The 27,554-nt window shown below is 41.1% G+C and overlaps 1 protein-coding gene across 5 annotated transcripts in view; it reads right to left on the bottom strand.

Annotated features, from left to right (window-relative positions):
• The window catches only part of CEP112 (centrosomal protein 112), a 156,904-nt gene that overhangs the window by 88,566 nt on the left and 40,784 nt on the right, over window positions 1–27,554 (bottom strand). For all 5 annotated transcript variants that reach the window (XM_066200306.1, XM_066200308.1, XM_066200307.1 and 2 more), the window contains exons 18-19: window positions 12,980–13,115; window positions 9,682–9,789 (exon numbers count right to left, since the gene is read on the bottom strand). In XM_066200306.1, coding sequence (XP_066056403.1) covers window positions 9,682–9,789; window positions 12,980–13,115 — 244 coding nt within the window. The remainder of the gene's footprint in view (window positions 1–9,681; window positions 9,790–12,979; window positions 13,116–27,554) is intronic.

The raw sequence follows: 27,554 nt of genomic DNA, 5'->3' as shown, positions 1-27,554 counted from the left end.
AGTCCCTGCAGGGGTTAACCCCTCACATTTTCCATGCTGGGCCTGGGATCCTCACACAAAGTTCTTTACGCCAAGTTTTTGCTCAAGGTTTCTGTACAAAACTGGTTTCTCTCGGATGCTCGCGGTGCCCATCCTGTGCCTAAGAGAAAGAGCAGTTGCTCCCTAAAATAACTTAGAGCCTTAGCCTGATTTAGGAGAAAATATGTTTAGTGTTTCTTCATAAATCAGACCTGATCAAAAAGAAATTGTGTCAACAGGAGAGGCCTTTCCCTTCAAACATTTTGTTGTCTTAATTACTGGGTTTTCAGCTGGTTGTTCCATGTAGGTCTGGGTTAAGGCAGTTTGCTGTGGGGAGCTTCAATTTTTGGAGTTGTCACTTTTTTACCAGGAGGCAGGGCAGCAGGCAGGGAATGTGACCCAGAGGGAGCAGGGGACACATCCTGCTTCTCCAACCAGTCCCACGTCTACCATACTGACCAAAGTAAATCGTTTTGTTCAGTAATCTCTTCACTAAACAGCATTTATAGATACAAAGTTTTTTAATTTAATAGGTGGAACGAGCAAAAGGTTCTTCAGCAGGAGGGGTGTCCCCCCAGCTGGTAGGTGAGAAGAGAAAAGGTGGTACCATGAGGGGAGGTGTCTTACACAAGGCAAATTTGTTGAAGAAAAATTTTAAACTCCTCCTCATTTAAAGCCAGGTATTCCCCATGATGGTTTTGGTTTGATACTTTAAGATGTTTCTTGCAGGGAGCAGAGGTGGAGAAGCAGGAGAGGAGAGAAAGGATGAGTATGAGAGCATTCTCATCCCTCAAAGATCTCCAAAACCATCTTCCCTAACGAATATTAGCAGGTATTCCACATTCCCAACCAACAAAAAACACAAAGTGACTGAGCAGCCGTTCTCTGCCCTGGTGAGAACTCCCTGAAGATCCTGCTCTCCTCAGAACTGCTGCCAAGCACTAGGGCTTCTCTTCCACTCCTCCCTCTCTCATTCTTGTATTGTCATCGGGTTGTTTGTTTAAAGGAAAAAAAAAAAACAATTAACATACAGCAAAAAACAGAAAGAGAAAATCCACGCTGCTATTCAGCAACAACAGGACTTCTACATCACAGGAAATCGCATGAAAACTGTATCAATTCCTCACAAACCAGTCAGATTCTGTCTCCTCTTTGAGGCAGAGAGCGCCTTTATGAACGATATAACAAAACCACCTCCCTCAAAAATGCTCTCGTGTTGAGATCTCGCTGCATCTACCCCTCGGCGCTGAGCACTTCATCAGTGCCTGCTCCAACGCAGCACTCCAGTGGGAGTGCTGATCTCCAGAGGACAGGCACTGCTATACATTTCAGCTAGGTGCTAGACACTTCAGCCAGACAAGCAACACGACATTCACAATGGGCATTAGGGACGATGCTGAAAAGAAACATTCATTAAATAATCGTGTGGGCCCTATTACCATAATCACATTCATTGTGCCTTGGATGTTTCCTCATCTTGTTCTCCCAAAGATGAAAATCTCTTATTCCCTTCCCTGCGCATCTGTTCCTGTCTCCAGCCATGGTCTGGACACAAAACCAAGCAGGAATGTCTGTCTGACCTGAGAGAGCCTTTCTTATCACTGCTGTTATCAAGGACCACAGATATTTGAAAATTATGATCTCTTCTTTGCTGAACTCTTCATTTTTAAATTATTTCCACACAGTGTGATAGAGCAACATTCAGTGCAACAGCCAACAGGTGATTTACTAAACGGTCATCAGCATTAAACTTTTTAATTAAATTTAACTTTTAATTACACTACTTCTTCTAAATTTAGCTTTTAACCGAAATTTAAATTTCCTTACTCTTGCAGAGAAAAGGATGTTAAGAAGACGAAATTCTTAGCAAAGAGCTAAAAAAGACTAATGCAAGAACTGTGACGGTGTCTTGTTGTTCACTCACACACACAGGCAGAAAGGTGGCAAACAAATCTGGCAGCGTGGCTCGTGCCCAGGCCAGTGACAAGAGAGCTGATGAACACAGGCAGATGGAATTGCACTCACACGGGGAGGTGCTTTAGGACAACTTGCTGAAACAAGAGACAGAGCTAAGGTGAAATCCTGCTGCTGTTAGCACGCCTGAAGAACAAAGATCAACAATAAACAGCCTGCTGATTGCAGGAGATGTTTTTAGAAGCCAAAGATTTGTAATATAATCAACAGCAGCAAATACCTTTTGGAAGTCCCTAATTTAGACAAGGCCTCCTACTACCCAGATTTTGCTTTTACATCACACACTCAGCTTAGGCTTTTCAATTTTAGAACAATTTCAACTTGTTCTCAAGAACAAGCACGCCTTTGAAATTCTTTTTAGAGTCCCCAAAGGAGGGAAAGGAAATTAGTTAGCTCACTACCTCTTTGAAAAATATAACTGCTACAATAAATATTTGACACCAAAGTATGAAAATTCATGTAAATTTATGTCCGCAATTCCAGAAATATTTTAAGTAACACCTATATAAAATACAGTTTTGCAAGGCAGGATGATTTTATAAGCACTGTTTTGGCAGGACTGAACTGAGGGCTGGAGGAGCCACCAATGCACTGCACGTGTCCCAGCAAAGAACCGAGCTAAACTCACTCTGCAGCACACCTACAGCACATCTGTTTTCACTATTTCCATCCTAAAATCATTTAAGCGTTTGTAAATCAGGTGTTTGCATGATTACCCTGCTGAAAACCAGCCCCAGCCTCTGCCCAGGCAGGGCACAGCACATGATCTGTCCCCAAACAACAACTCCAGCAAAACCGAGCATTTTCTGTCTCCTAAGCCTATAAACAAACGTGCATGTTCCGTGAGGATATGGGAATTACCCATCTCTGCAAATACTGCTGCTAAAAGCAATCTGATCCAGCAGGCTGGAGGAGTGAGTATTAATCACATTGGGGTCTGGCTTAGCACAACTTTGGGCAGAAAAGGAGCATCTTCACCACAAGGCAGGGGAGAAAACCAGAACCTTTTTTACCAGGACTCCTTTGCAGCAGGTAAATGAAATAGATTTTAATCTTCATTCTGGGGGGGGGGGGAGAGATTTTTCTGTAAGTTGAAACATGAAGGTCTCCCAAAATATAAGGGCTGTAATGAGCCAAGGGCAATGGGACAGTGAAAATTACGTCTGTGCAGAACCACACATCAGCACTGAAGCAGCAAGTACGTGTGGGGTAATGTACATGACTTCCCATTCCACTGCAGTAATTTAATTGGCATGACTGTGTTTTCTATAATACTTACACCCTTTAACCAGCCACTAACAATTCTTTTTCAACTGCAAACTGCAAAAGAATTGCAAGAAATTCTCTAAAAGAAACAAGCTGGTCTTTAGCCAAACTGCAGTTCGATTTATCCTCCCCTAAAATAACGCACCTGAACGGTCTCACTCTCACTATATGAAATTATATTCCTGATATGTACATTTTTATTCAGATAGATTTTCAGAATTTTAGTACTTTTAGAATATGGGCAGCACAAACTCCACCTCAATCGTTCCATCTTCCCAGTACTCTGGCATGAATAAATTTATTTTTAAATCACAGAACCACAGAACTGTTTGGGTTGGAAGGGACCTTTAAAACTCATCTGATTCCAAGCCCCTGCCATGGGCAGGGACACCTTCCACTACCCCAGCTTGCTCCAAGCCCTGCCCAACCTGGCCTTGGACACTTCCAGGGATGGGGAGTCCACAACCTCTGGGCCACCTGTGCCAGGGCCTTACCACCCTTATGGTAAAGAATTTTTTCTTAATATCGAATCTAAACCTGCCTTCCTTCGGCTCAAGGCCATTCCTTCTTGCCCTATCACTACATGCCCTTGTGAAAAATCCCTCTCCAGCCTTTCTGTAACGATATACTGGAAATGGAGTTGCATCCCTGTGATTAAATCCAACTTGGTGCCACGATGAACATCAGGAGGTCCCTCCCCTCCCCAGCCCACCTACACCACCAAGCCCATCACGGGCTGCAAGGAGAAATAATTCTTTCCAACTAAAAGACCTTGAATCGCTGCAAATGCCTGTCTGCAGCAGGCTCTGGTGCAGAATTTGCTGTACACAGTCTTTGTTTAGGGATTCAGTTTATCCAAGGACCTTCTTTGAACACAGAACTGCCTTCCCAGGCGCTCGCCTGACTCGCTGTTTACCGCAGGCACCCGTTTGTGTTTCTGGAATCGCCTCCCTCTCCCTCCTCCCCTCAAAGTGGATTCTTTGACTACACAGGGAGCTCAGGCTTTTAACTCTGAATCACACACGAGTCAGATGCCTGAAGGAGACCGTGCAAATACCCATCTGTCTGGTTAACAATTCTGTAAACAGCAATGGCACCATGAGAAGATTTCCACCCACTCTTCACTTGGAGGTTAAATTCGTCTCCTTTTCCCATTTGTGAGTTTTAGCTATAAAGTAAAAAGTTGATGTTGATTGAAGAAACTATTCCTCAGATATTCTGCACAAATGGTATTCATCTGTGCCTTAGGATGGTTCAAAGGAAACGTTTATGCATCCTAGATTAATTTATTAAATGAAATTTATGCAGCTTGTTGCCGATGACATGAAAAATTTAGAGCTTCTACTAACGTGCTCATTTGGCCTCCTTGCAAGAACAGACTGTATTTCAATTATCTTAGAGTACAGACAAAGAGGAGAGTAACAAAGCTTTTCACAAAGACTCTCTCCTCATAACTAAACCAGCATACTAAAAATGGATTGTGGATCTCTGAAAATAAATGGCCAGGTTAATGTACAGCTAAGAAATGCTTGGGACGTTGGTCTGTCAGAGGAACAGCAGATTTCAAAGAGAGCTTTGCAAGTGTTTCCTTCACTTGGGGGGTAACAGATTGGTAAAAGAGAAGCCAGAAAAACAGAAAATGAAGAACGAGGCCAGAAAGAAGGCTAGGATGGAAATGCAGTGGCAAGAACTCTTAACAGAGCAAGGGTATGGGGACAAAGCGAGCTGGAGGTTGAGCTTGTTATCTCTGTTAGTGTTAATTACTAAATTAATGTTTTGCCTGAGAGAACCTCACTCTTTTCTTTAAATTAACCTCACTAGAAAGTAATAAAAGACAAAAAGACCTACAGAATATTCTTCCTCTCCTCTCAATAACACTTCCCTCTGCTCCAGCACACCGCTCAAACAAGAACAGTGTCCCAGCAGCACCTCAGATATTGTCCTTGCTGCTGGCAGGTAACATTACAAGCATGCTTTTTTCGCTTTTAACCAGCTATTTTGCACTTCTTTACTCACTTTCTTTGTTATAAGAGGCATGTTTAAACTCAACCACACCTTCGTCTTGCTCCCAACCTAAAGGCGTTGTCTACTGACTTGTCTTTAGTATGATTTCAAAGTGATTTCATTAAATACCCAGGAAAACATTTCTGAAGGTGTCTCTTTCTTCCCTATTTGGATACACAGGACAAGATGACAACTGTAATTTCTTCACAACTTTTACAGAAGTCAGAACCCAACAATAAATGTCACAAGAAAGGATTTCCTGAGATACAGGGAGATTCTTCAGCTATCATGTAACAACTTTCCACTTTCCTATGGAAGCATGAATAATTATTTTTAAAGGGAATAAACACAGTTAAAGATGAACCAAACCAAAAGGATTATTTATCTATTTAGGTTGGCATCTAATCTCAGACAGTATGGCCATAACTCATCAGGTAACCCCATCCTGCTATCATAATAACTCATAATAACTCAACTGTTTCATTGTGTGTTCTCTCCCAGCTGGAAAATAAAATTTCCTAGGCTTTGGCTCTCTTACTAATCTTGCATCTCATTTATTTCACATTCACTCAGTCACTTCAGCAACTGTTTACAGCAAAAAATGGGTGTAACAGTGATCACAGTGATTATTAATGGTTTGGGGTTTTTTCAAAGGACAAGTTAATGTCATTTAAGCATTAGGATCACATTAAGTTCACTGAAAGTGTTCCATTCTCGACAGTTTATGAAAATCTGCTTGAAACAAAGGTGTGCATGTACTTGAGTGTGCTGGGGAATGTCCTGGCATGAAGTCCTGTCCCATCTCTGTCATGAAGCCACCACTCCTCACGAGAGACGTGCTCCCAGAAAGTGCTCAACTGACAAGGATATGGGAAAAAATCCCCCAGCAAATTCCCTAACTTTTCTGTCAAATTTACTAAAACCCATTACTGAAATGCCTGGGCACATGCACTTTCAAACATTTGGGCTTGTAGAAGATGAACTCATCAGAAACACTTCCCAGGTATTTTGAGTTAAATTGAAGATGTAATTAGAAAGTAGGGGGAAAAAAATGAAAAAAAAAAAAAAAAAGAAAAAGAAGAAAAAAGGGAGGGGGTGCAAAAAACCAAACAACCTTTCTTCCTGTGCTGACAGTGCCATAAAGCCCAACTACAGATACTGCAACCATTTCAAAGGCAGGAAAGGCTGAGGCCTTCACTGTGCTGTCCACTGGCTTTGAAGTGCCGAAAGCAGCTGCTCCCAGCAGATAGGAACTCTGGTGCTGCTGGAGTTATTTTTTTTTTTTTTCTTCAAAATATACTTTCAAATCTAACAGCTGCAAGTAGAACAAAGTTGAGGTAAAGTATATTTAAAGAAGAAAAAAAAAAAGCCACCAGTTTCTCTCTGAGAGCGTTCTCAGTGGATACTTCAAAAGCAAGTGGCACCGAATCAGATGAAGCTGGAACCAGGAGGGACACGTGACAGCTGAAACCAAATAGTGCAAGATCCAAAAGTTCCTTTTTGCTTTATTAATGGACTTGAGTGCATTTGAAAAGCTAACAAAGCATTAACTGCAGTGGGTTTTTTTCCAAATTATTTTTGAAGCAAAAGGCAAAGATAAATAAATCAGGTATCAGGTTATTATTTGTTGTAATAAATATCAGATAAATATCAATATATCAGTACGTCTAACCTGCAGGCAGAGCAATCTTTCAGCCCCACAATGAACAGTCCATGTTCACACCAATAATTGTTCTGAAATCGGTATTCAGGCAGAGTCCTGTGACATCAACCATTCAGATAAAGCAGAGAAGTGAAACCACTGCTCCAAGTGCCTACGCTTCCAAAATGTCTCTCAGATTGAAGAACTGGATAACATATCAGTTCATTTGGTTCTTTTTTACCAATCTGATTAAAATTATGGGCAAATGAATAGTGCCACTCACCATGACAGCCCAAAAAAAAAAAAGAATCTGTAGGGCAATTTCCCTTCCCTTTTTATGTCTAAATTTCATTTGACAATTAGATTCAGACACTTGAGGCAGAACATGTCAAAGCAATCACTACATTTCTCAGGTAGCTAAAATATCCAGGTTTTTGGTTGGGTGTCTATTTCCAACTGGAAGTCTGCTGGAGCCCTGCCAAAATGTATCCCCACTTCAAATTCAGTGCTCTATTTAAACATTTTAAATCAGTCTGCTCCTCGCCAAGTAACAACCAAAGAAATATGCAGTAAAACAAGGCAAGGAAAAGTCTGCTTTAAAAACGGCTTAGAAGTTCTGAGGCATAAATAGAGAGAAGTGCAGAGAAACAGAAGTTGGAAGTACTGAAAGGAAATTTTAAGAGTGGAAGAACTGAGCTCATCCTGCTCCGTGGTGGGGCTGGAGGGGCTTTGTGCCCTCCAGAACCTCGCCCCCAGTGATAACCCCCTGCAATCTGCAGGAAGGGGCAGTATTCTTCATGCTCACCAACTTTCAAGGAACATTCCAGATGAAGTTCAAAGAGAAATAAATTTTTTAAAAGGGCATAAACAGGATTCCACTGAAAATTCTTCTGAGGCTGTCATTGTTTAGCTGTTTAGGGCTGAAAGCCTTGGGTCCCAGTGATGTCTCATAAAGCTTAGCTGTTCTTTCTTACAGTAAAAGCAGCTATCCTAAATAAAATAAATGGCAAGCAGTAAACATCTCAGTGAAAAATGTTTTCACTGATGTTTACCACAATATCAATGTTGTTACAGAATAGATTCACCAAAAAAAATTTAATTCCCATATCAATCTCTTGCTTTGTGGGGTTTTTTGACACAGTCTTCAGAAGGTTTGAATATAAGAAGATACATAAAACTAAACCATGACAATTTGAGACATTATCATTTGCCTTTAGTGTGCAAAGTCAGCTGAGTACTGGCTGAAAATTTTATCTATGGCTTGCTGGATGTTACCATGGATGGCAAAAGAAAATTACCATTTGTAGGTAGGAACAGGAATGTTGTAACTCCTGATACACTGCAGGTTAGCATTTACTTTTACAGATTAAAATCTGGGATGGGAAACGGGAACAAAATCCTTGATTAAACGCTTACTTTGGACTTTTAAGATGCACTACAAATTATGAGAACTGTAAAGAAAAAAGTGAGCCAACCACATCACTAAAATGATGTGAAAATACGATTAAATAAAAAATTCCAGTTAAAGGCAGATGTCCAGCTGCCCCTGACACTCCCATCACCCTCCTTTCAGCATGTCCCTGACACACCAAACTGCCTCACCTTTCCTGCACAAATCCCCAATATCTCTGACTGTTTCTGAATCCCTAAATGCAGGAATCATCATAAATAACATGCCCCAGTTAAGCTGAACACCTGTGAGATGTCCCTCACCCTCCCAGAGGCGAGTATGTCACCTCTGTCAGGTGGCAGCACAAGCGGTGACGTTGACAGTTCTGAGCGAGGACAGGGAAAATGCTTTGATCTGACCCAACAAACTCCCTTCTGTTCCAAGAGGCACGCACAAAACACACCATTGTTCCTCCCCAGCACAGAGCAGGGGTCTCTCAACACCTACCAAAGTGATCTTGTTCTTTAATTCCCTGAAAAAGCCCTTTCCAGATGGACCAGAGCAGGCCTGGCACCAAAGCCAACCGCAGCATTTCATCCTCTCACAGCACAGGAGATAAACAGAGATGAAACCACATTTCCCTGCTGGAAATGCAAGCTTAGATCCACACAAGAACGGTGATAAGAGAGAACTTTTATGGATTAACCACCTCATCCCTACAAAGTACTAAAAACCCCCTTTCAATCCATCAGCAGGTGTTACCAACAAAGGCCACTTTAGTTTGTGACCAAGTCCCAGCTCACACCAGTGTCTGGTGCTGCAGCTCCTTAGCTCCCAAGTCTGTATCATGCAATAATTTCTCTACTTCTGCTTTTTTCCCCCCTTTACACTTCACAGCACTACTGCACAAAACTTTCTTGTCTCCACCCAAACGTTTCCTGAGTGTTTCCCAACCCTGAAATTACATTACAAAGAAGAAAATCAGGATCAGTGGGCCAAAACAAGCATTCGTACCGAACACTCCCCGTGTCAAAAACGATTAAAAGAATAAAATGCTGTTTCTTGACAAGAAGAGAAACAGATAATGCATTAAGTAATTGAATCTGGTGATTATGAAAATAGGTGTTGCCACCTGTAAGCCTGGGAAACAATTTGAAAGAGTCGGAGGTACAAAGGATTGTGAAAAGGAAACAAAAAGTATTTTCTGGGTAGGTTGTCCCCTCTCCATCCCCACCACAAAACCCTGCGCACCTATAAATACCTATAGGTTTTTATACCTCTATACCTATAAATCGTGTTTTTACAGGAAGGACAGCAGCACACAGTGACCAATAGCTGCAGGAAGGGGTGTTTTCTCCCCTCCACCTGGAGGACTAAAGCAACTGACCTGTTCTTCATATCTTTTCTTGATCTCATCCAACTGCCAGGAGAATTCTTGGGCTTGCTTTTCCCGGAGCAATTTTGATTTCCTTAGATCTGCTTCAACCTCTGCTATCTACATGGGAAAAGAAAGGGAATATTTAATTTTTTTTCTCTTTTACAGGCACAGCTTGAAATGTTCTGACATTTCTACAGTTGTTTGTAAACCATCAAAGAGGAGAATATCACTTGTTGGGAATGATAACAACACCATTAGTATGTGGTGAAAATGAATATTCAGTCTCTACAGGATTATTAGTTACTCAAGGACATAGTGATCACTGTTATGCCACTCCCTAATTATAAAGGATTGGCTCATTTTTCCACTCAACAGTGCTGAATATCCCGTCGAAATTAAGTGAATATTTTCTCTAGACATATTTAAGACTCAAGTATATTTCGCTTAAAAATACACCGCCTGTGGAAATTCAAGGGAAATCATGTGTGAGTCAGAGCATAAACTACACATTTAAAGCAAGTTTACATTAAATCAGAAAATAACTTTAAATAACTTAAAAGAGAATTATTTGGCTGCAAGTTAAGTCCTCTGAAGATAGTCATCGCCTATGAATAATGAGCCCCACAGATTCCAGCACGCAGCATCAAGGAAGCAATTTCACAACTCAATTAACAAAGGCTTTTGTATCAAAAGCACAACTGTTAGCTGTACATCAGGCATGTTTCCAAGGGAATATATATAAATATATATGTGTAACTGTGCTGCAGTGCACACTCATCGATGTCTTTCACATCTAGATCCCAACATAAGCAGTGAATAAACCGCGTCCTGAAAAAGAGAAAAGAGGTGGAGGGGTTTGAAGGACCACAAGCCCATCTGCTCCACAAAAAGAAGAAATCCATGAATTTCTGAACCACAAGCCAAAATCCTGCTTGGCCTAAGGGAGTGCTCAGTGTTCAACAGATGTCTGTGCCAATTGGCCTGGACATCACTCCCCAGCCAGGAAGGAGGAGAAAAGGCAGCACTAGGAGTGGGAAAAGCATTTTATTGCAGACTATTCCAGCAGGAAAGGAACGGACTGGAGTACGAGCAGTTGGCTAAATAGAAAGTAGAAAAAGAGAGCAGGGAGGAAGCAGCTCCTGAGCCTCATTGCTACTATGTGCCATTAAGAAAAGGGATTGCAATCAATGTTTTGTGAATAATTTTCTTCCGGCTCCAAACTTACACAAGTTAAATGTCCGTGGCCATATTTTACTCAAGTCAGTAAAACTCAGAAAAATAACAGACCTTGTTTCTGCACTAAAGCAGTTCTTTTTTTAAGAGAATAAAAATGTTCTAAAAAGTGAAATAGTAAAAACATATGCAAAGATGCTTTAAACCGACTGGCTTCTGCAGTTTATTCATTAGGTCACAATTCATCTATTTTCAACAACTGCAACAAAGGCTCTTGATCATTATTTGCCAAACCCAGGAAGCCCCAGATCCACAGTACCATGACATAGTTTCTGTATTGTTTCTTTTTCTTTTCAGTTACTACTGGAAAAAATGCAGATCTTGCAGTTAAACATGTGCCACCCACCCACCAGTGGACATCAGGTGACTCTTAATAATCACAAGCTTGACAAAATAGGAAGCAGATGGCAAAATAAATGATATTATCATAGAGCCAAACTAAAGAATCAAATATTAATTGCAACAACTGAAAATGACCCCATCCTACTCATCTCCATAATTAAACTTTATCTCACACCAAAAACGGGTTTAAAGCCCGGTATTCCTAATGCAGATAAAAGGACAGTGTTGCTATGGCTACTGCAGTTGTTTTGCAAGTAATGCATCCCACCTCACCCCAAAACACAGAAATTTCCAGTGTGTTCAGTGTACTGGGGATTTATCTAAGAGCATGTGGATGCAGAGGAATGAGAAAGGCCAAAGCCACGAAGAGAGAGCTTCAGCAGGGTTCCTTTGATGTACTTCCTTGGACCTCGATTCCTGTAGAATAGAACCACTCAACTGTACAATATCGTTTAATTTTTCTAAATTTTAGCACCCAAGCAGGGAAAGAGCAAACCTCTGGCTCATTCATGGAGTACAGCAAAATTGATTTCCAAAATTTCCCAGAATGCAGCAATATTCTGAAAGAAATTTACTGTCATTTTAAAATTACGGTTGACTGTGTTTTCCAAATTCTTTTGCACTTTCTTATGTTTTGGGTTCATTTTATTTGCAGAAGGTTTTTTAAATGAATGAAAGTATTATTAGCCTTTCTAGAATTAGACAACATTCCTTTTGGAGCAGAACTAGCACATTATTTTAAGTCATCATGAAGAAATTGCAGGAGGGTCACACAGTACAGAAAATGTCAGATTAAAATTGTAGGATTTGTTGTATTGCCCTTGTGGGTCTGGTTTGCTGAACACATCTTGCTTTTATAAGTTTGTTCTTGCTTTCTTTAGAATTTCCCAATTCTATTATTTGCTGTTTGGGTCTTAAAAATACCAGCAGTGAAGATTTTCAAAAACCTTTGAGAACAACGAAGAGGGAATTTCCTCAGTCCTAAGACAGCACTCTCAGCCACCCATTCCAGTCCCAGCCTGCAGCACCCTCCTGTCAGCAGCGAGGTTTGGTCAAGGCAGGTGAGGTTGGAACTTGTAATCCAGAATTACAAGCTGGAGTTCTGTCTGGAGATCTCAACCACGTGAGGAGTGAAGGAAATATCCCTTCTCTCCTCCTCTTTTTGATCACCCGTTGCTTGTCCCTCATTTCACACCTTGGGCTGCTTTTATAAACTCCCAGGAGAACAGTTTAACTACTGTTTGCTCCATAAGAAATTTAAGCCACTAAAATCCTTGATTTTCAGGGACAGAAAAGTGGATTTTTTCCATCCTCTGCACATGACTGCCAGCAGCCACCATGGCTCTGGCCCTGTTTGGGCTCAAACTGATTACAGGAGCTCATTAATGGAAGACAGAGTCGCTGGGAAAAGAGTAGGAAGAGACACATTTAAGTGGGAAATGACAAGCGTTGTCCCATAGGGTGTATAAACTAACACTTTATACTCTCACTCCTGAAAAATCCCTAATCAGTATCATAACTGCAGATATCTTTGTAACAATGACAATTCTGGCTTTGTCAGAAAGATGAAACACCCGCCACCATCCCTTTCTGACTCGCTGCAAAGACACTACATTGTGAAAGATTTTGATGTAGCACTCTCAAGTGGAGCATGTTTCTGGCATTATAAGATCAGAATCCGCTATCCCACTGCGCCAGAGTTTCAGAAAGGCTGGCATTGTGACCTCCTCACCCGCTGTTTCATTTCAGCAGAGTCTTTCTCTGAGTTCAGCTCCACCTGCCGCTTAAACTCCTCCAGGGCAGCGCCTGCCTGCTGGGCCTGCAGCCTCTGTACCTCCGTCACCCGCCTCAGCTGCTCCTCCTTCTCCCTAGAAAGTCACAGAAAATTTTCAGAGTTCAAGTATCAAATAAAAGAACAAGTGTGCTGGTGTAAAAGAGAGGCCTTTAACCCGATCAGTTTAAAATAGTATTCAGATTCCAATTTCCTGTCCCAGCTTCTGCCCAACTTCCCTTTGCAGGGCTTTGAAGAAGGCGATGGAAGGCTGGAGTTATTTTCGCTTTCTCCGATTGAATTTCACACGCCCAAACACGGTGGCCACAGCTCACAACAAAACCTCCACCTTCAAAGGCTCTCTTCACTTCAATGGCCCTCTACCCACTGTAGAACCCCCTTTATTAATCTCATCTAATGAATAAAATTTAACAATAGCAACAATAAATAAATAATTACAAAATTGGATTTCATTGAATTAGATTTAACACCCTCCCCCCCCAGTTCTTAAACAAACTCTTTTTTACCATTATTGCCTTTCGAGATTAAAAAAAAAACAAACAACAAACCAAACCAGAAAATTATCCCAGTGCCATCTTTGCTCAGACAAGGTGCAGGATTATTCCCTGCTTGTCATAAATCAAAATGCAAAGCAGGGTAATGCGTGACACGTGGTTCTTTCTTAATCTATTAAAAAGCCATAATGCTGTGATGTCTATTCAGCCTTTACAGTAATGACAGATGTTAAACCTCTGTGCAAAGATATTTCATATCAACAGCCTACACTATTGGACATATTAAACCTGATACATCTATAGAAATCAGGCTGGGTTACTTCAGACTGGATGGTAGATCAATAGTAACATTGCTGTAATACTTCATGTACATTCACATATATGAAAAGATACAGATGAAAAGATAGAGACATTCACCATATCGACACAAAACAGAGAAATTCAAAAAACAACACACAAAAATGCAGGTAACTTATAAAGATTTCAGAAATTCGGATGCGAGTCCTCAAATATTACGAACTTTTATTAACTTGAAACTGGTTTTGTTCTTTGCTTTTTGTGACACGCTCCCACTCCCACAGGTCAGCAGAGCTGCCTGACTTTGCGTTCAGACGCTGGAGAACACGATGGTGGCCTTGAGGGACAAAGCTGGCTCCACCCATGGCTTGTAACAGAAGACACATTCAAACAGACCTGGGGCTGACATTTTCATTTTCCAGGCAGAGGAAGTAGCTCAACGATAAATTTCCCATTTTGACAGAAATTATTTCCATATAAAACAAAGAATCTGACACATAGGAGAGGGAAAAGCCCAGCTAATTCATCTCGTCTGTCACCTTGCCAGCACTGGAGGAGCTGCTGCAGCACTGAGCGAGCCTTTCAGAAAGGTCAGGAAGCTGCCAAGCCCAAAGTTACAGTATTCACATCCTCTTCTGTGGTTTGCAGACCAGGCTTTGACAATAGGACAAAGAACATAATCCTGCATCTTCACAAAGAGGCTGTTTGCAGTGCAGGAGAGCAGGGTAATTCCATTAGCAAAGAGATCAAAGAAATGCCACAAGCCCTGAGTCAGTACATTGCTGTTTACTTCTAGAGGTTTTTTTCATGATGCATATTTAAAAAAAAAAAGATTTTATTTTGGTGCCTCACTCACAGCTGATGGAATAATTGAGAAGATGGAGACTGCTCCTCTCCTTACATAAAATGGGAAATACTTTTCTTCCCCAGCAGAAACTGGAGGAAAATGGACCAAAATCCTGTATCACAGTTTTGGGGTTTTGGTTTTGTGTTCTTAGAAGACCTGTGCAAATTATCTTCAAATTTGCTAGAGAGCATCCATCACCCTCCATATATGCTTTATTTCTACAGCCTCATGGATTCCATTTCCTACACTCCTTTGAGGGGGAAGCACATCTGGGTTAATCTAAGGCACCACATTCCCCACTCATTCATGAGACAATAAAAATTACACGACAAAAAACCAGCACTACCAAAATCAACATTTCTTTCCCCATCTAAACTCAGACGGCAAAATACCATTTAGGATTTCAATTCATCCCACAGAGGATCCAAAAGATCCAAACTCCAAGTACAAAACTCCTCCACCATTCCTCAGAATGGGCACACCAAACTGTCTGATGGGTCAGTTATCCATCTGCTCCTGCCGTTTGGCTCAGTTATCCCCCCAAATCCCACATTCCAGGGAGCTGCTGAATACAGATATTTTCAATTTTACAGCTGCTTGACACCGGATTACATTACGCACATCACTCCCCTCTCCCACAACAAAATCTGCCTCAGAAAGAAGAATGTGCGAGAGTTCTGCCCACATTTGTTACCTTGGAGAGGGGAAAACGTCCACTTCTCCTCCCAAAGATCCATAATTCAGCTATGGGCCCCGGATAACAAATCTCTCTCCCTGCAAAACACACCTAAGAATTCCACTCCCCACTGGAAGCAAAACCAAAAATCGAAGCTTATTCAAACTCATCCAACACTGCCAAGTGTCACGAGACACTGGGACAACAGCTTTGGTGCAGTCAAATGGACACACAACAAATCTAAACAAAAAAAGGACAAGATATCAGTCCTCATGCTCTTGGTGAGGCCCCAAATTTATGCATCTTCTTCCTTAGGAAGGCATTTTTATTTGGAAATATTATGATGTAAACTTTTAAGAATGTGGTTTTATGCACCTTCCTTTCTTTTAAGGGCTTAATCCCATGAATAAATGCAACATCTCATTATAAGCAGGAAAAACCCTTCATTTTTAAGGATGTGGGAGCCAGCGCTCTCTATTTTTTTGTGCCGTTCAGATTTGTACAGAAGCTTAGAAAACCTGTACAACAATGGCCCTCGGTTCACAAATATAAGAAAAGCTTCACTTTTTTTCCCAAGACAGCGAGCAATGTGCCTTGCATGAAGCACTAAAATATTCACTTTGAAGATTATTTTTTTCAGTTGGACTAGTTGTGGGGCCCAATACAATACAATTACATCACTCAAATCCCCTAAAGCTCAGCCGGCCTGAATATAAAACCAGGGTGAATTTACTCTTTGCCCCCAATTTAAAAAGCAGCAAACTCCTTTTGTTTCAGTGTATAAAGGACACGGCAACGGAATTAGGAGTCGTACGTGGCACAAACCATCTCAGGGAAAGTTGACTGTGAAGTCCAGAATTTCAATTTCAGAAATCAGCACCCTGAAGTGCGCTGATAAATGGGAAATACAAACATCTTATGTGCCTCCTCTTCGCGCTTCATCATAAATATTTGTCTTGCTCTGTAAAATGTCTTCCAAGAGGTAACAACGAAATGCAGAGAGACTTCACAGCACTGCACTAACAAAACACAGGGCAATTAAGAGGTTATCAGGGAAGGTTAATTAAATTTGGGATGTCCCTGCAAATGTTGGATGAATCAACACCTTCCTGAAGGGCTCCCACCATTCCCTGAACAACAGCAAGGGCTCACCAACAGCACAAGGAGCAGCAGATGCACCTGGCTGGGTCTCAGCCTCGGCAACAAATTAAAACCCTTTGGACACGAAGGGCCAGCACACACTGAACACATGTGGGACCGAGAGTTTCACATCCCAGGAGCAAACCCACACCCAAGCTCCCTGTGTGTCGTTCAGAGAGAATTTCAGTGACATGGAAAATAGTAATAGACTGAAACTCCTCATATTTTCTTCTAAAATTGTACCAGGCTTTCATTCACAAACAGGCAAATTCTTCCCCAGGTTTTCAAAACCTGCTGGATGCACAGCCCATTGAATCCCAGCTGCACTGGAGAACAGAAGCAGAGCAAGGAATTTCTATAAGGACATATTTTGCCACTGAATAACCTTCTGAAACGTAAATTCTGATGGGCTCCACAAGAGGGAGAGGCTCCAGCCCGTGTCTAAGTCTCTCCCAGGTTGTTATGACTCCGGGTTTATGCCTGGAGATAAACATGAATCCCAGAACATCTCGAGTTGGAAGGGACTCACACTGAGTTCAACTCCCCACTTGTCACAGGGCTACTTAAAATTAAATCCTGTGACTGAGAGCAGGCTGAGGTATGGGAAAAGCAGAGTCATGGCTGAGCCTGCAGCCCCACTGATGATGCTGAGATCCTGCTGGGAAAGGCCAGGCTGTCCTGCCATTCCCACATTACACGTACTCTAACACTGTGTATTCAGATTTGCTGTTCTCACACAAGTCTTTGCCCATTCCTTCCTCTTTTTCCTAAATATTACTACTTCCGAGGGAAAATTGCTTTGTTCCTCACCAAACTGCCAACTATTCACTTGTTGGAAGGCAGCTGAAGAAGGGTATTGTTGTTTCTGCACGGCCTTTTTTATTTAATGGCAAAATAAATAAAAAATTGACTCTCACTAATATGTGCTGAAACAAAATCAGTTATTACCATTCATATAATTTGCTTAGATTTAAAAAAACCCCTTAAAAACCCCCTATATAAACACATTTCCAAAGGAGAGCACAATTCCTTTCATAATCACAGCAAACTGTGCAGCTGGAAACACAAGCTGCACCAAAACACACCCAAATTTCCCATGCAAACCAAAATTCAGGAATTTCACCTTGGTATCTTCAGTGTCTACAGCTATGAGGACCCATCCAGTGTACAGACACATACATTAGACTTTCCATGGGGAAATTTAAGCAGAGCCACCATCCTCCTCCTGATCCCAGAGAGTCCCTCACACAGAGATGCTCTGGTAACTGCCAGGACTCCACAAAATTCCAGCAGTTTAATTAATTAATTAAATTCATAGCCAAACACTAGAATGCTACCGCTTTTTAGTGCCACAACCTGTAACAAACCACTCCCTGCATCACCCCTCTGACTTAACTTCTAGCATGCAGATATTCCACTACATAAATAGTGTATTCAGGCCTAAAACACTACAGATCTGAAAAGTAAGGGGTTAATGGGTTAATTGTTACAGAACAACGTAGCAATGCCAACTCTGCGATATACACAAATCAATTTTGCTTTTCCTGCTCTGTTTTTAACACAGAGTGATAGCTCAGTAACAGCTTTGGGCTTCACTGCACCCACCCCAGCTGTGGCTGGAGCATCCCTCTGCACGGGCTGGGAATCCCACAAACAGCGAGGAACAAGCAGGGCTCTCCGACCATGCCAGCCCCAAACATATGGAATGTGTGCACAACACTTCTTCTTTTTGGTGTGGAGAGGAAGAGAGACAGTGTGAAGTCATTCAAGCGGAATGATAACTAAACCAAAGCCAGATCAAAGGAGCGAAGAAGAAAGACTGAAATGTGAAGCTGAAATATTTATTGCCTTCAAAACATCATCCCTATCCTGTCCCTGGGCACTTTAATATTTCGGAGTTGTTAGAAAGCATTCTAACTTGTTTCATCATTTCAAAGAATTAAAGCCAAAAACATAAAGCCAAGAAATAAATATGAAGTGTTCCCCAATTATAAGAATGAGCTTGTCTTTATGAGAAAAAGCACAAATCCACTTATAAATTGTTTACAGTTTGCATAATTTGAGATGTAAACATCAAAAAGCCGGTCTGCATTCCTTCAAGCAAGCTCCAGCAATGGAGGATATTTACAATACAATTATTGTTTTAAACTATATACTTATGTTTTAAATAAATCATGAGATAATATTAACAAACTAAATCACTCCTTAAAGCCATTAATGAATTCAGAGCAAATAATACTCCACGTGTGCAGTATCACACTGAAATAAGAATAATGCATTACATTCCAAATTAATGGCTCACAAATTAAGTAGACATTGGTTAAACACACTAATAATTATTATAACTGTTTCTCATTACAATAACGACAGGGCACTGTTGTGCTAGGTGCCGCGCAAACAGAGTAAAACAGCAACTGCCAAATGATGAATGTGATGTGGGTTCAAAGGCTGGGCAAGTGTTGTAAATGTGGCTGGAAAGGAAAACCTGGTAATTTTGCTCCAGACTGCAGAAACTGTCTCCGAGATTTAGATCCACCACACATACGAAAGAGCACAGAGGCTCAGTTATCAAGGGAGGAGGATTAGAACAGAGATTAAATAGTCACGGCTTTCCCATGCTGAGACCACAGCTAAACCCCAGCAAGGACAACACAGAGGGGAGAATTAGAGAGACAGGTGTAGATAATGCCTTAGAAAAGGAGAGACAAGTCTGTAATTAAAAGGTGGCCCAGAAAGCCAGCACAGACAGCAAAGAGATTCATGAGGTACCCAAAGAAGAGGAGCAGAGGAGGCAAAGATGGAGATCAGAGAACAGCGCTGTGGCACTGAGAGCTGGGGGGCGAATAAAATAAACCATCCAAGGACAAACTATGTGAGAAATCACCAGGCACAAGACAGAGCCAGGCAAGGAAAATCACTTAACACTAACAAAGCACAGCCCAGGGTGTGTGAAGAGAGACAGAGCCAACAGTGGTTGGCAAACCAAAGATGCTGAGGGTGAACTGCCAGGATTAAGACTGTTAAGGAGGTACAAGGGTTCAGAATCCATCCTGTCATTCTGCTGACTTAAGGTGACTATTGTTTTGGTCAAAATAATTGGTTAGCTCAGGATTCAGAGTAGTAATATTCATGTTGCTGTAGATAATAAAGACATTTAATTCTGGGGAACCATGAGTGTCTAGTTGGCTCATTGGTTTCCTCTTTCCAAGAGGACATGGATTGGCACAATCTTCTTTTCCTTAGAAGTACTGTTTGAATTAGCAACTTCAACTCCTCCATGAAGGCGTTTGTATTGTTGCCAAAGCTGAAGGAAAGTTGTACAAAATACATTAGAAGTTTAAGCAAAATTAAGATTATCAAATGTAATTGAAGTAGAATGATCACAGTCATCGAGCAACAACAAGGAACAAAGTTTTTCCTTGTACTCTTTTGTAGATGGTTTCTAAGTGACCCAAAGGAAGTGACAGCCTGAAAGATGCCATGTTTTTTAACAAACAGTAATTGAATTCACTCTTCTGTACAACTTCCTTTAGCAAACTGAAAGCTTTTCTCATTTCATCAATGTTTTTGGGCATTGTATAATCTTGAAATGAGAAAAGAAATAAGAAAGCTGAAAAACACACTGATGTGAGAGGGAAGCCTGTGGAGTAACAAGGGAACAATTCTGCCATTAGCGTTGATCATTTGTGTATTCATTGAGTCAATGCGACCGTGATAATCCTTAACTGTATTAATTATTAGAATAGCAATTTACAGCAATTAATGAGGTGCTACAGCATGATACAGCAATGCTCTTCAGCTCACGAGGCAATACTTTTCACTTCATAAGCTGTGTGCCATATCAAACCAGTTTCACAGTTGTTATCACTAAAAGACGCCATGTGATATCTCTATAACCATCTTGAGGGACGTAACAGTCCCAGAGCCAAGGATTAAAAATCAACTGTTACTTTTTTTTTTTGGTACAACCGGGGCCTTCCTTTCAATACATATTTCATTATTGCCAGTAGGTCTCCAGAGAAACGGGGGGAAAGAAAAGGAAAGGCTGTAAATAGTTAATAGAACACTTTATTTTTGCTTTTAAGTGAGACTATTAAACAAAGCTACCACATTTTTGAGCCCTCTGTTCATGCTCCACGTTGTGGCCCCTAGAGTGAGGGTTAGGGAATGTTTACAATATGCTGGAAACTTTGACTGGATTTGCTCTAAAAGGTTTCAGATGCTCAAGCACAGCACCAAGTGGAGAACAGCTGCTTGGTTTTCCACTGATTCTTAGAGGAGAAAAAAAAAAAAACAACCCAAACCAAAACGCACCCTACCCAAAAAACACACAGAGTTTTAAAGAGCAAAACTATATCTCAACTCCTCAGCCACATCACATCACTGCTGTTTTTAAATCGGACGTGGCTTTCTTCATCATATTGCAACTGCTGTAACGAGGCAACCCTCAACGTTTTAATAAAAGATAATGATGAACACAATGAACACGAGTGTAAACTCTTAACGGCGCTCTTTTATTGCAACACTTGGAATTAAAGACAATGCCTGCTCATATTCCTTTAATTATTTCCGGCTTTAAATAGTAATAGCTTTTCCATTCTGACAAGAATTCTCTCCACACACAAATACTTCATTTTCAAGGAAAAATGGAATTAACTGCAGGAAAACAGCTACACTTAGGCAATTACCCTGAAAATATTAACAACAACAACGGGCAATTATTCAGAATTGAGATTCAACTTAGAGGAGCAAGAAAGGAAAAAAGAAAGAAAAAATTAACTTGTGGTTAAAGCTATCACTCCCTTTATTTATTTATCATTGCATTGATGATTCTCAGGCTGCTGTGTTTTGCTGTGTGCAGTGGCATTTCTGACGCACACCACTCCAAGAAGCCCATACAAGAGGATTTGAAGGAGCAGCTGTTTAAATATAAAGTTCTCAAAGGGCTTGGTAGAATCAAATTCTCAAGATCCACTGTAAATCACAGCTTTTTTTTCTCCAAATGTAATTTCTGTATATTTTGAAAAGGCTAAATTTTATTCCTTTTCAAAATGTTGGGATCTAACAATTATGCAAATGTAAATTGCAAACAAATTAAACTATTTCCACTGCTATTTCTTCTAGCTCCTTCTGCCAGGTCTCTTCACATGTTTATTTTTCCTTGCCTTCATCTTTTTCCCTCTTTACTGGGTCAGCAGCAGACTGTTCACCATTTATTTCTCTCAAATCTATGTCCCCTCACTTCTTTTACACTGTTCCTTTTGTGGTATTACAGAGAGAAGAAAAATTAAATAAACACCATGGGAATTTTGCAAGATATAAGCCATCTTAAGGACTAGAAGACCCTTACGTAAGACCTCCTGTGCTAAAGTTTGATGCATTTTTAGGTATTTCTGAATAAAGCTAGAAGAGCTTTTCAGATCAAACAAGCCCAAGTCTTCTCTTTGTGCATCAAAGAGAGCCATACAATGAAAAATGAGTCATTACTCAGCCACGGCTGTAGGAAAAGATTCTGCAAAGGACAACCTCACCCTCTGCCCATTTTTGCCTTGGCCCCTTTTCACCAGTGCAGGTGAACTGGGAAACCCCAGGCAGAACCAGCAGCTGTTGGAGGAGGCCAGGCAGGCTCAGAACAGCAAAACCTTAACAAAATACTCAGGGTGATGCCTGAAGTTTTCTCTTCCCTGTATTCCAGGTCCTGTGCTGCCCAGGGGTGCAGCTCTGAGCTCACAGTCAGTGTCACTCAGCTCTGCACACAGCAGGGACACAAAACAAATCCTTTCCCAAAGGGACACCAAGGACAACTTTCAGCCCCAAAGCACAAACAAGGCTGGCTGGAGGGAGGAACAAGAAGGATGGGACCTCACAGCCTGCAGCTGCCATTGGACAATTCAACCCCAAGGTGCAAATGGACCAAAACTCATCCAAGTGTCACACCTGGTGACCCTTTGTCCATTTGGGGACAATTCTTAGTCCACCCTGGGTGCAGCCCTGGCCAGGCCCTGTCCTGCCCAAGGTGCACCCTAAAAGCCTTTCAATAAATACCTACTTCATTCTCTAGCTCCAGCTCCCACTGCACCAGAGCCCAGAGCACACAGGGACCTTGTGGAAATCAAAACACGAGAAGATGAGAATTTACTGACCCTCGGCGGCGCTGCTGCCCAGGCATTCCCTGTCACAGCCTGAGGCTCCAGGACAGTGCTAATTTCATTTTAACTTCTGCTTTTAGCAAGGCTGATATCAAAGCCACCCTCTGAAGGCTTTACAGGTAACAATACCAAGTTTAAAACCACAGGAGAAGCCTGAGAATAGCTCCAGCTCCATGGATCTGGCTCAATGGCAGGTAAGGAATGACGCAGAATAACCAAACGACTGGTAAAGCACACCAGGAGATGGCAAGTGAAGCTTTTTGAACCTAAAGAAATGACTGAGGTTTCAAGAAGAATAACTGGTACTAACAAAGAAGTATTCCCTTCCTTAAAGAGCATTTTTTTCACCTTGATTTAGGAAATACGAGTGCAAACACATTTTTTCAGGTATTTTCTGTGAGGCAAAACCTTGTAGCAGAAATAACTGCAACACATAAAACCTGAAATTTAAAATATAAGTGAATACCACTGAACACCTGACAAAATCCCTGGAAATTGCAGCCCAGCATGGGGAAGCACAGAGCATTGCTCTCACACCGGAATAACGAAAAGCAGTGGGAAAAGCATTTTTAAGTCTGCAGTGAGGAAACTCCATGGCACCAAATCCAATGAGAAATCAGCTTCTTCTCCTTGACTCCCACGCCAGAAACCACGTGCATGTACACAAGGATATATGAGAGAAGAAAGGTAAATTGTTTTCGTTTCTGCATTTTACTGAACACCTGCAGGCACCACCTTCACACCACACCGTGATTGGAAAGATTTGGTTTGCCACCTAAACCCAACCCCAAAATACTGTGAGAACTGTCTGTGTGTGCTTTAAAAACCACTGTGAAAACTACTGGGAAAATCTGCTAGTAGACAGAAGTGGCTTTCCTGGCCTCTTGAAAGTTTAGCAGCTTAGCCCCTCTTTCTTCCCCAGAATTTTAAACAAGTTCAGACAAGGGGTAGAGAAGCCATGGAAAAAAAGAGGTGTTGGTAATTCCTAATGTAAACAAATAATTTTATTAAGTGAGTCAGAATGAAGCAGCTGCTCAGCATTTGCTCTGTATCATCCCCACTTGCAGAGTGCTGAGATTTGGCTCCATAGACAGACTTGGGAAAAAAAAAGAAGGCAAAGAGTGAGAGGGAGAAGGTTGTGGAGCACTGGAGTGGAGATGTGCGGGCATTCCTTGATGCTGCAGTGTTTAACTACAGCATCTGCACCTGTACAGGGGGAGTTTCACTTCATTTCATTTCATGTCATTTCATTTCATTTCATTTCATTTCATTTCATTTCATTTCATTTCATTTCATTTCATTTCTCCTAATGTAACTTCTTAAAATTTGTTTCCTTCACACACTACAGAACTGAGGAACAAGAATGCAGGGAATCTGTACCTCAGGAGCACATGAAAATGTTCTTTGTGTATGAGGCAAGCCAAACAAAAAGCATTAAATCAGATCCCATCATTATCTCCAGCAGGAGAACTGTCACAACCTTTCCCCTGAAGAAATCACCGTGGTTTGCATTTCCCATGAGGGTGACACATGATCACAGCCTCAAACTACTCAGGATGTTTATAATCTAGCCCAAAATCTCTCAGTCTCAAGACTGACCAGCTTTATGTGTCTATGCAGCCTCAAAGGTGTTATCCCTGTCACTGGAAGCGTCCCAGGCCAGGCTGGACAGGGCTTGGAGCACCCTGGGATAGGGAAAGGTGTCCCTGGCCATGGCAGGGGTGGAACGGGATGGGTTTTAAGGTCCCTCCCACCCCAAACCATTCCGGGGATTCTGTCATGACTCCAGAATGCAAGTGTCAAACCCAAATCACCTCCAAACTGAGCTGGTGTTATGGTTGTAATCTTTCATTTGCTGTATATTTCCCTACAGCAAATGTATATTCTTCCTGGTAAATTTAAAGTATCGAACAATCTGCTACCAAAATGTGAGCAGAGGCAAAATAAATATACCGAATGAATAAACATCCAAATTCCACAGAACAAGACAAGAGATGGTGCTGAGAGCTGTTTAACAATATCGTATAAAGTCTTTCTCTTCCATGCAATCTCTTCAGCTGCAAATGGGTACAGATTTTTTTTTTCCTCATTTATTTTCTGTTTCATTCTGCTCAGTTTGTACTGTGACAAATTATATACCTCTATTTCCTGCTCCTCACTGTGAGAGATAAGAACAGCAGAGATTCAGCCTATTTGCAACCCACTCTCATGACACATTTTCTGCAACCAAACCACAGGGATTAGAGAAACAACCTTTCCCCCCAAGTAATTACAGAGAAGCTTTTCAAGAAAACTTTGTTCTTATAGAAATGCCATTTAAAGGACATTCTAGAAAAGCCCTCGCAGCACTTCTCAGAGTGACTTTTGCTATTAGGCACTGCCTGTGACATGCACTGCAGAAGTAAATATAAATTTTATATCTACAAGTCACCACCTCGAGTCAGGAGTGTTGGAGCAATTCTTTTGCAAAAGGTTTGCTTTTGACAGATATTTCTACCATGAACTTCAGAAGAAGGAAAAAACCTTCTGTAAACTATGTAAACCCATATTCTGTATTGAAACTGTGGCAATACTATTTTTTTTTTATTATTTTTGAAGTGAAAGATACTTTCAGCAATGTGGATTTTACTGTTCCACACACTGTCTCAAATCACTTTCATTTTGCATCCGTGTGGATACGTTTGAACCAGCAGCAGCACGGTTTGCTGTCACAGCACTGGAAAAATAATGATAATAATAATAACAAAAATCCCCTTAAATGCCTGCCACTTCCCTTTCCATGTGCTTGCAGCTCAGCAACTACTCAAGATTTAATCCTGTGGCCATTTCAGAATCAGTGTGCACTCAGATCAAAGTAGTTCATGAGAAATCACTGATGCACCTACTGGGTTCTCAGTTGCAATTCCACGAGGCATCGCTTCTATTGAAGATGCTGAACTGTATTTTCACCCACCTCATGCAAGATGAGGTTGTTTTCTAAAGATTTGCTGGGTCTGCCTTAGCTTGGAGTTACTTAATTTCATTCTGCAAGTAGTTAAAGAAATTCAGCAATATGAAGCATTTTTACAGAAGATATCGGATCTTATGGATTCATATTAATAGGAAGGGATTGCTAAAAAGAATAATTTTTGCAGCAATGGAAAAAAAAAAGCTGTAAGGAAGCCATCCATTTCTGCCATACTAAATATCACTGCTCCTTATCTATTACCTACTTGTATATCATATAAAAGCACATATATGAAAAAGATCTTAATATTTTCAAGACACACTGGTGCTAAATGAATGGCCTGAATTGCAGAGAGCCCTGCAGGACTGGCAGCTCCTCGGTCCTGGGCACGTGAGTCTGTTCCAACGGCCAGGCAGAAATGCAGAGGTCAGACCCAGAGCTGAAATCCCAACCTGCAGAATATGAGCTGGGCTGGACTAGGGCACTGCATTTCGGCAAATATCATCTTTTTAGGATCCGAAATCCATCCTCATGGATCTGCCAACTTCTGCCTCCAGCCAGACAAAACCACACTTGAAAGCTGATTTTTATTTCTATTCAATAACTTATTAGCGTAACTAATTCCATTATTAATCTTAAAATTAACCTCAAACCCCTGCTATAGAACAATCAAAAGTGCAGCAGTATAGAGTTTAATTAAACTATCTCCACAATTAAACATTTTCCATTTCAATTGGGAGAGGTATATATGATTTCATATTAGAAATCTCTACATTATTTTCAACACTCTGAATCAAAAAAATAATGAAATGAAAAAAAAAAAAAAAAGCCTAAGAGAAACAACGTGCCATAGGACATGGAAGTGACCCTGGGAAAAAAAAAAACAACTCTACACTATCAAAGAATATTCTCATTTAGAGGGGACCCACAGGAGCAGAAGCAGCCTGTACAAGGAGGCACTCTGAAAACCACAATGGAATAGGTATTAATCCCTTGCTGCGGGGGAAACAGCAGATGATTTTTAGCCTGTTGAACAGTCCTCAGGGCTCTTCAATCCCAGGAGCTGACCCATCCCCAGTTTTGGCCAAAGGATTCACCCACAGGAAGAACAAGGTTGGGACTGAGCTCTGCCAACACTGTTTTAATTCATGGCCCTTGGAGCATCACCAGCACTTTGGGCTCTTAAAACTTGAGTCTTTCCAATTCTTCCTCCAGTTCCAAGCTACAGCTCAGCTTAAACACAGCCAAAGAATATCTGAAATAACTGAGGACGTCCTGCAAGAGCTGCTCAGGTTCCAAATGCCCAGCACCGCACAGATCCTGCCTGGAGAGAGTTTCCTCTGCACCCACAGGGGGATCAACCCTGAGCAGTCCCTGGGCTGCAAAGCCAAACTGGTTTTATTAACAGGAGTAAGTGCAAACTGACACACCATTTCAAAGATGTGGAAGGAAATTAATGCAACTTCATTATCAACAAATCAGATGGTAAAATACTAAAAGATTAAGTGCACTTGATAACAGTTCAACCGCCCCAAAATTATAAATAACAGTGTAAAGAATTTAAAGATTAAAAGCTGGAGTTTTTTATTAATGTCTGCAGTGATTTAAGATAGGCTCTATTTATGCCAAATACCTCAGAGATTACAGAAATAAAGAAATACAGACTTCAGCCCTGTCACTTTTATGGAATAAAAGTATCTTTACTTGCCTCTCCCAGCCTAGATAAGGTACGTTGTGGTATTAAACTGAATACTTTTAGCAAATAACTTCTGGTTTCTTTCAGAATCAACTGTTTCCCCTAGAAATTACTTCCACAGCTTTGACTTTAAACTGGATTAACACATGGAAAGAATACATAATCTAAAATGGAAGGAGCACAGCAAGAGTGGATCTTGTCCTATGTGCATCTGCTGTACATAAACCACTCCCTTGTTCAGAAAACATCAAACTTGGTGCATCCTGATT

This window comes from Chamaea fasciata, unplaced genomic scaffold (genome assembly GCF_029207755.1).
Source record: "Chamaea fasciata isolate MVZ Bird 193981 ecotype frontalis unplaced genomic scaffold, bChaFas1.0.hap1 SCAF_19, whole genome shotgun sequence".
Lineage (NCBI taxonomy): Eukaryota > Metazoa > Chordata > Aves > Passeriformes > Sylviidae > Chamaea > Chamaea fasciata.
The sequence above is the reverse complement of the archived record's forward strand: the minus strand, read 5'-3'. Positions and strand labels throughout refer to the sequence as shown.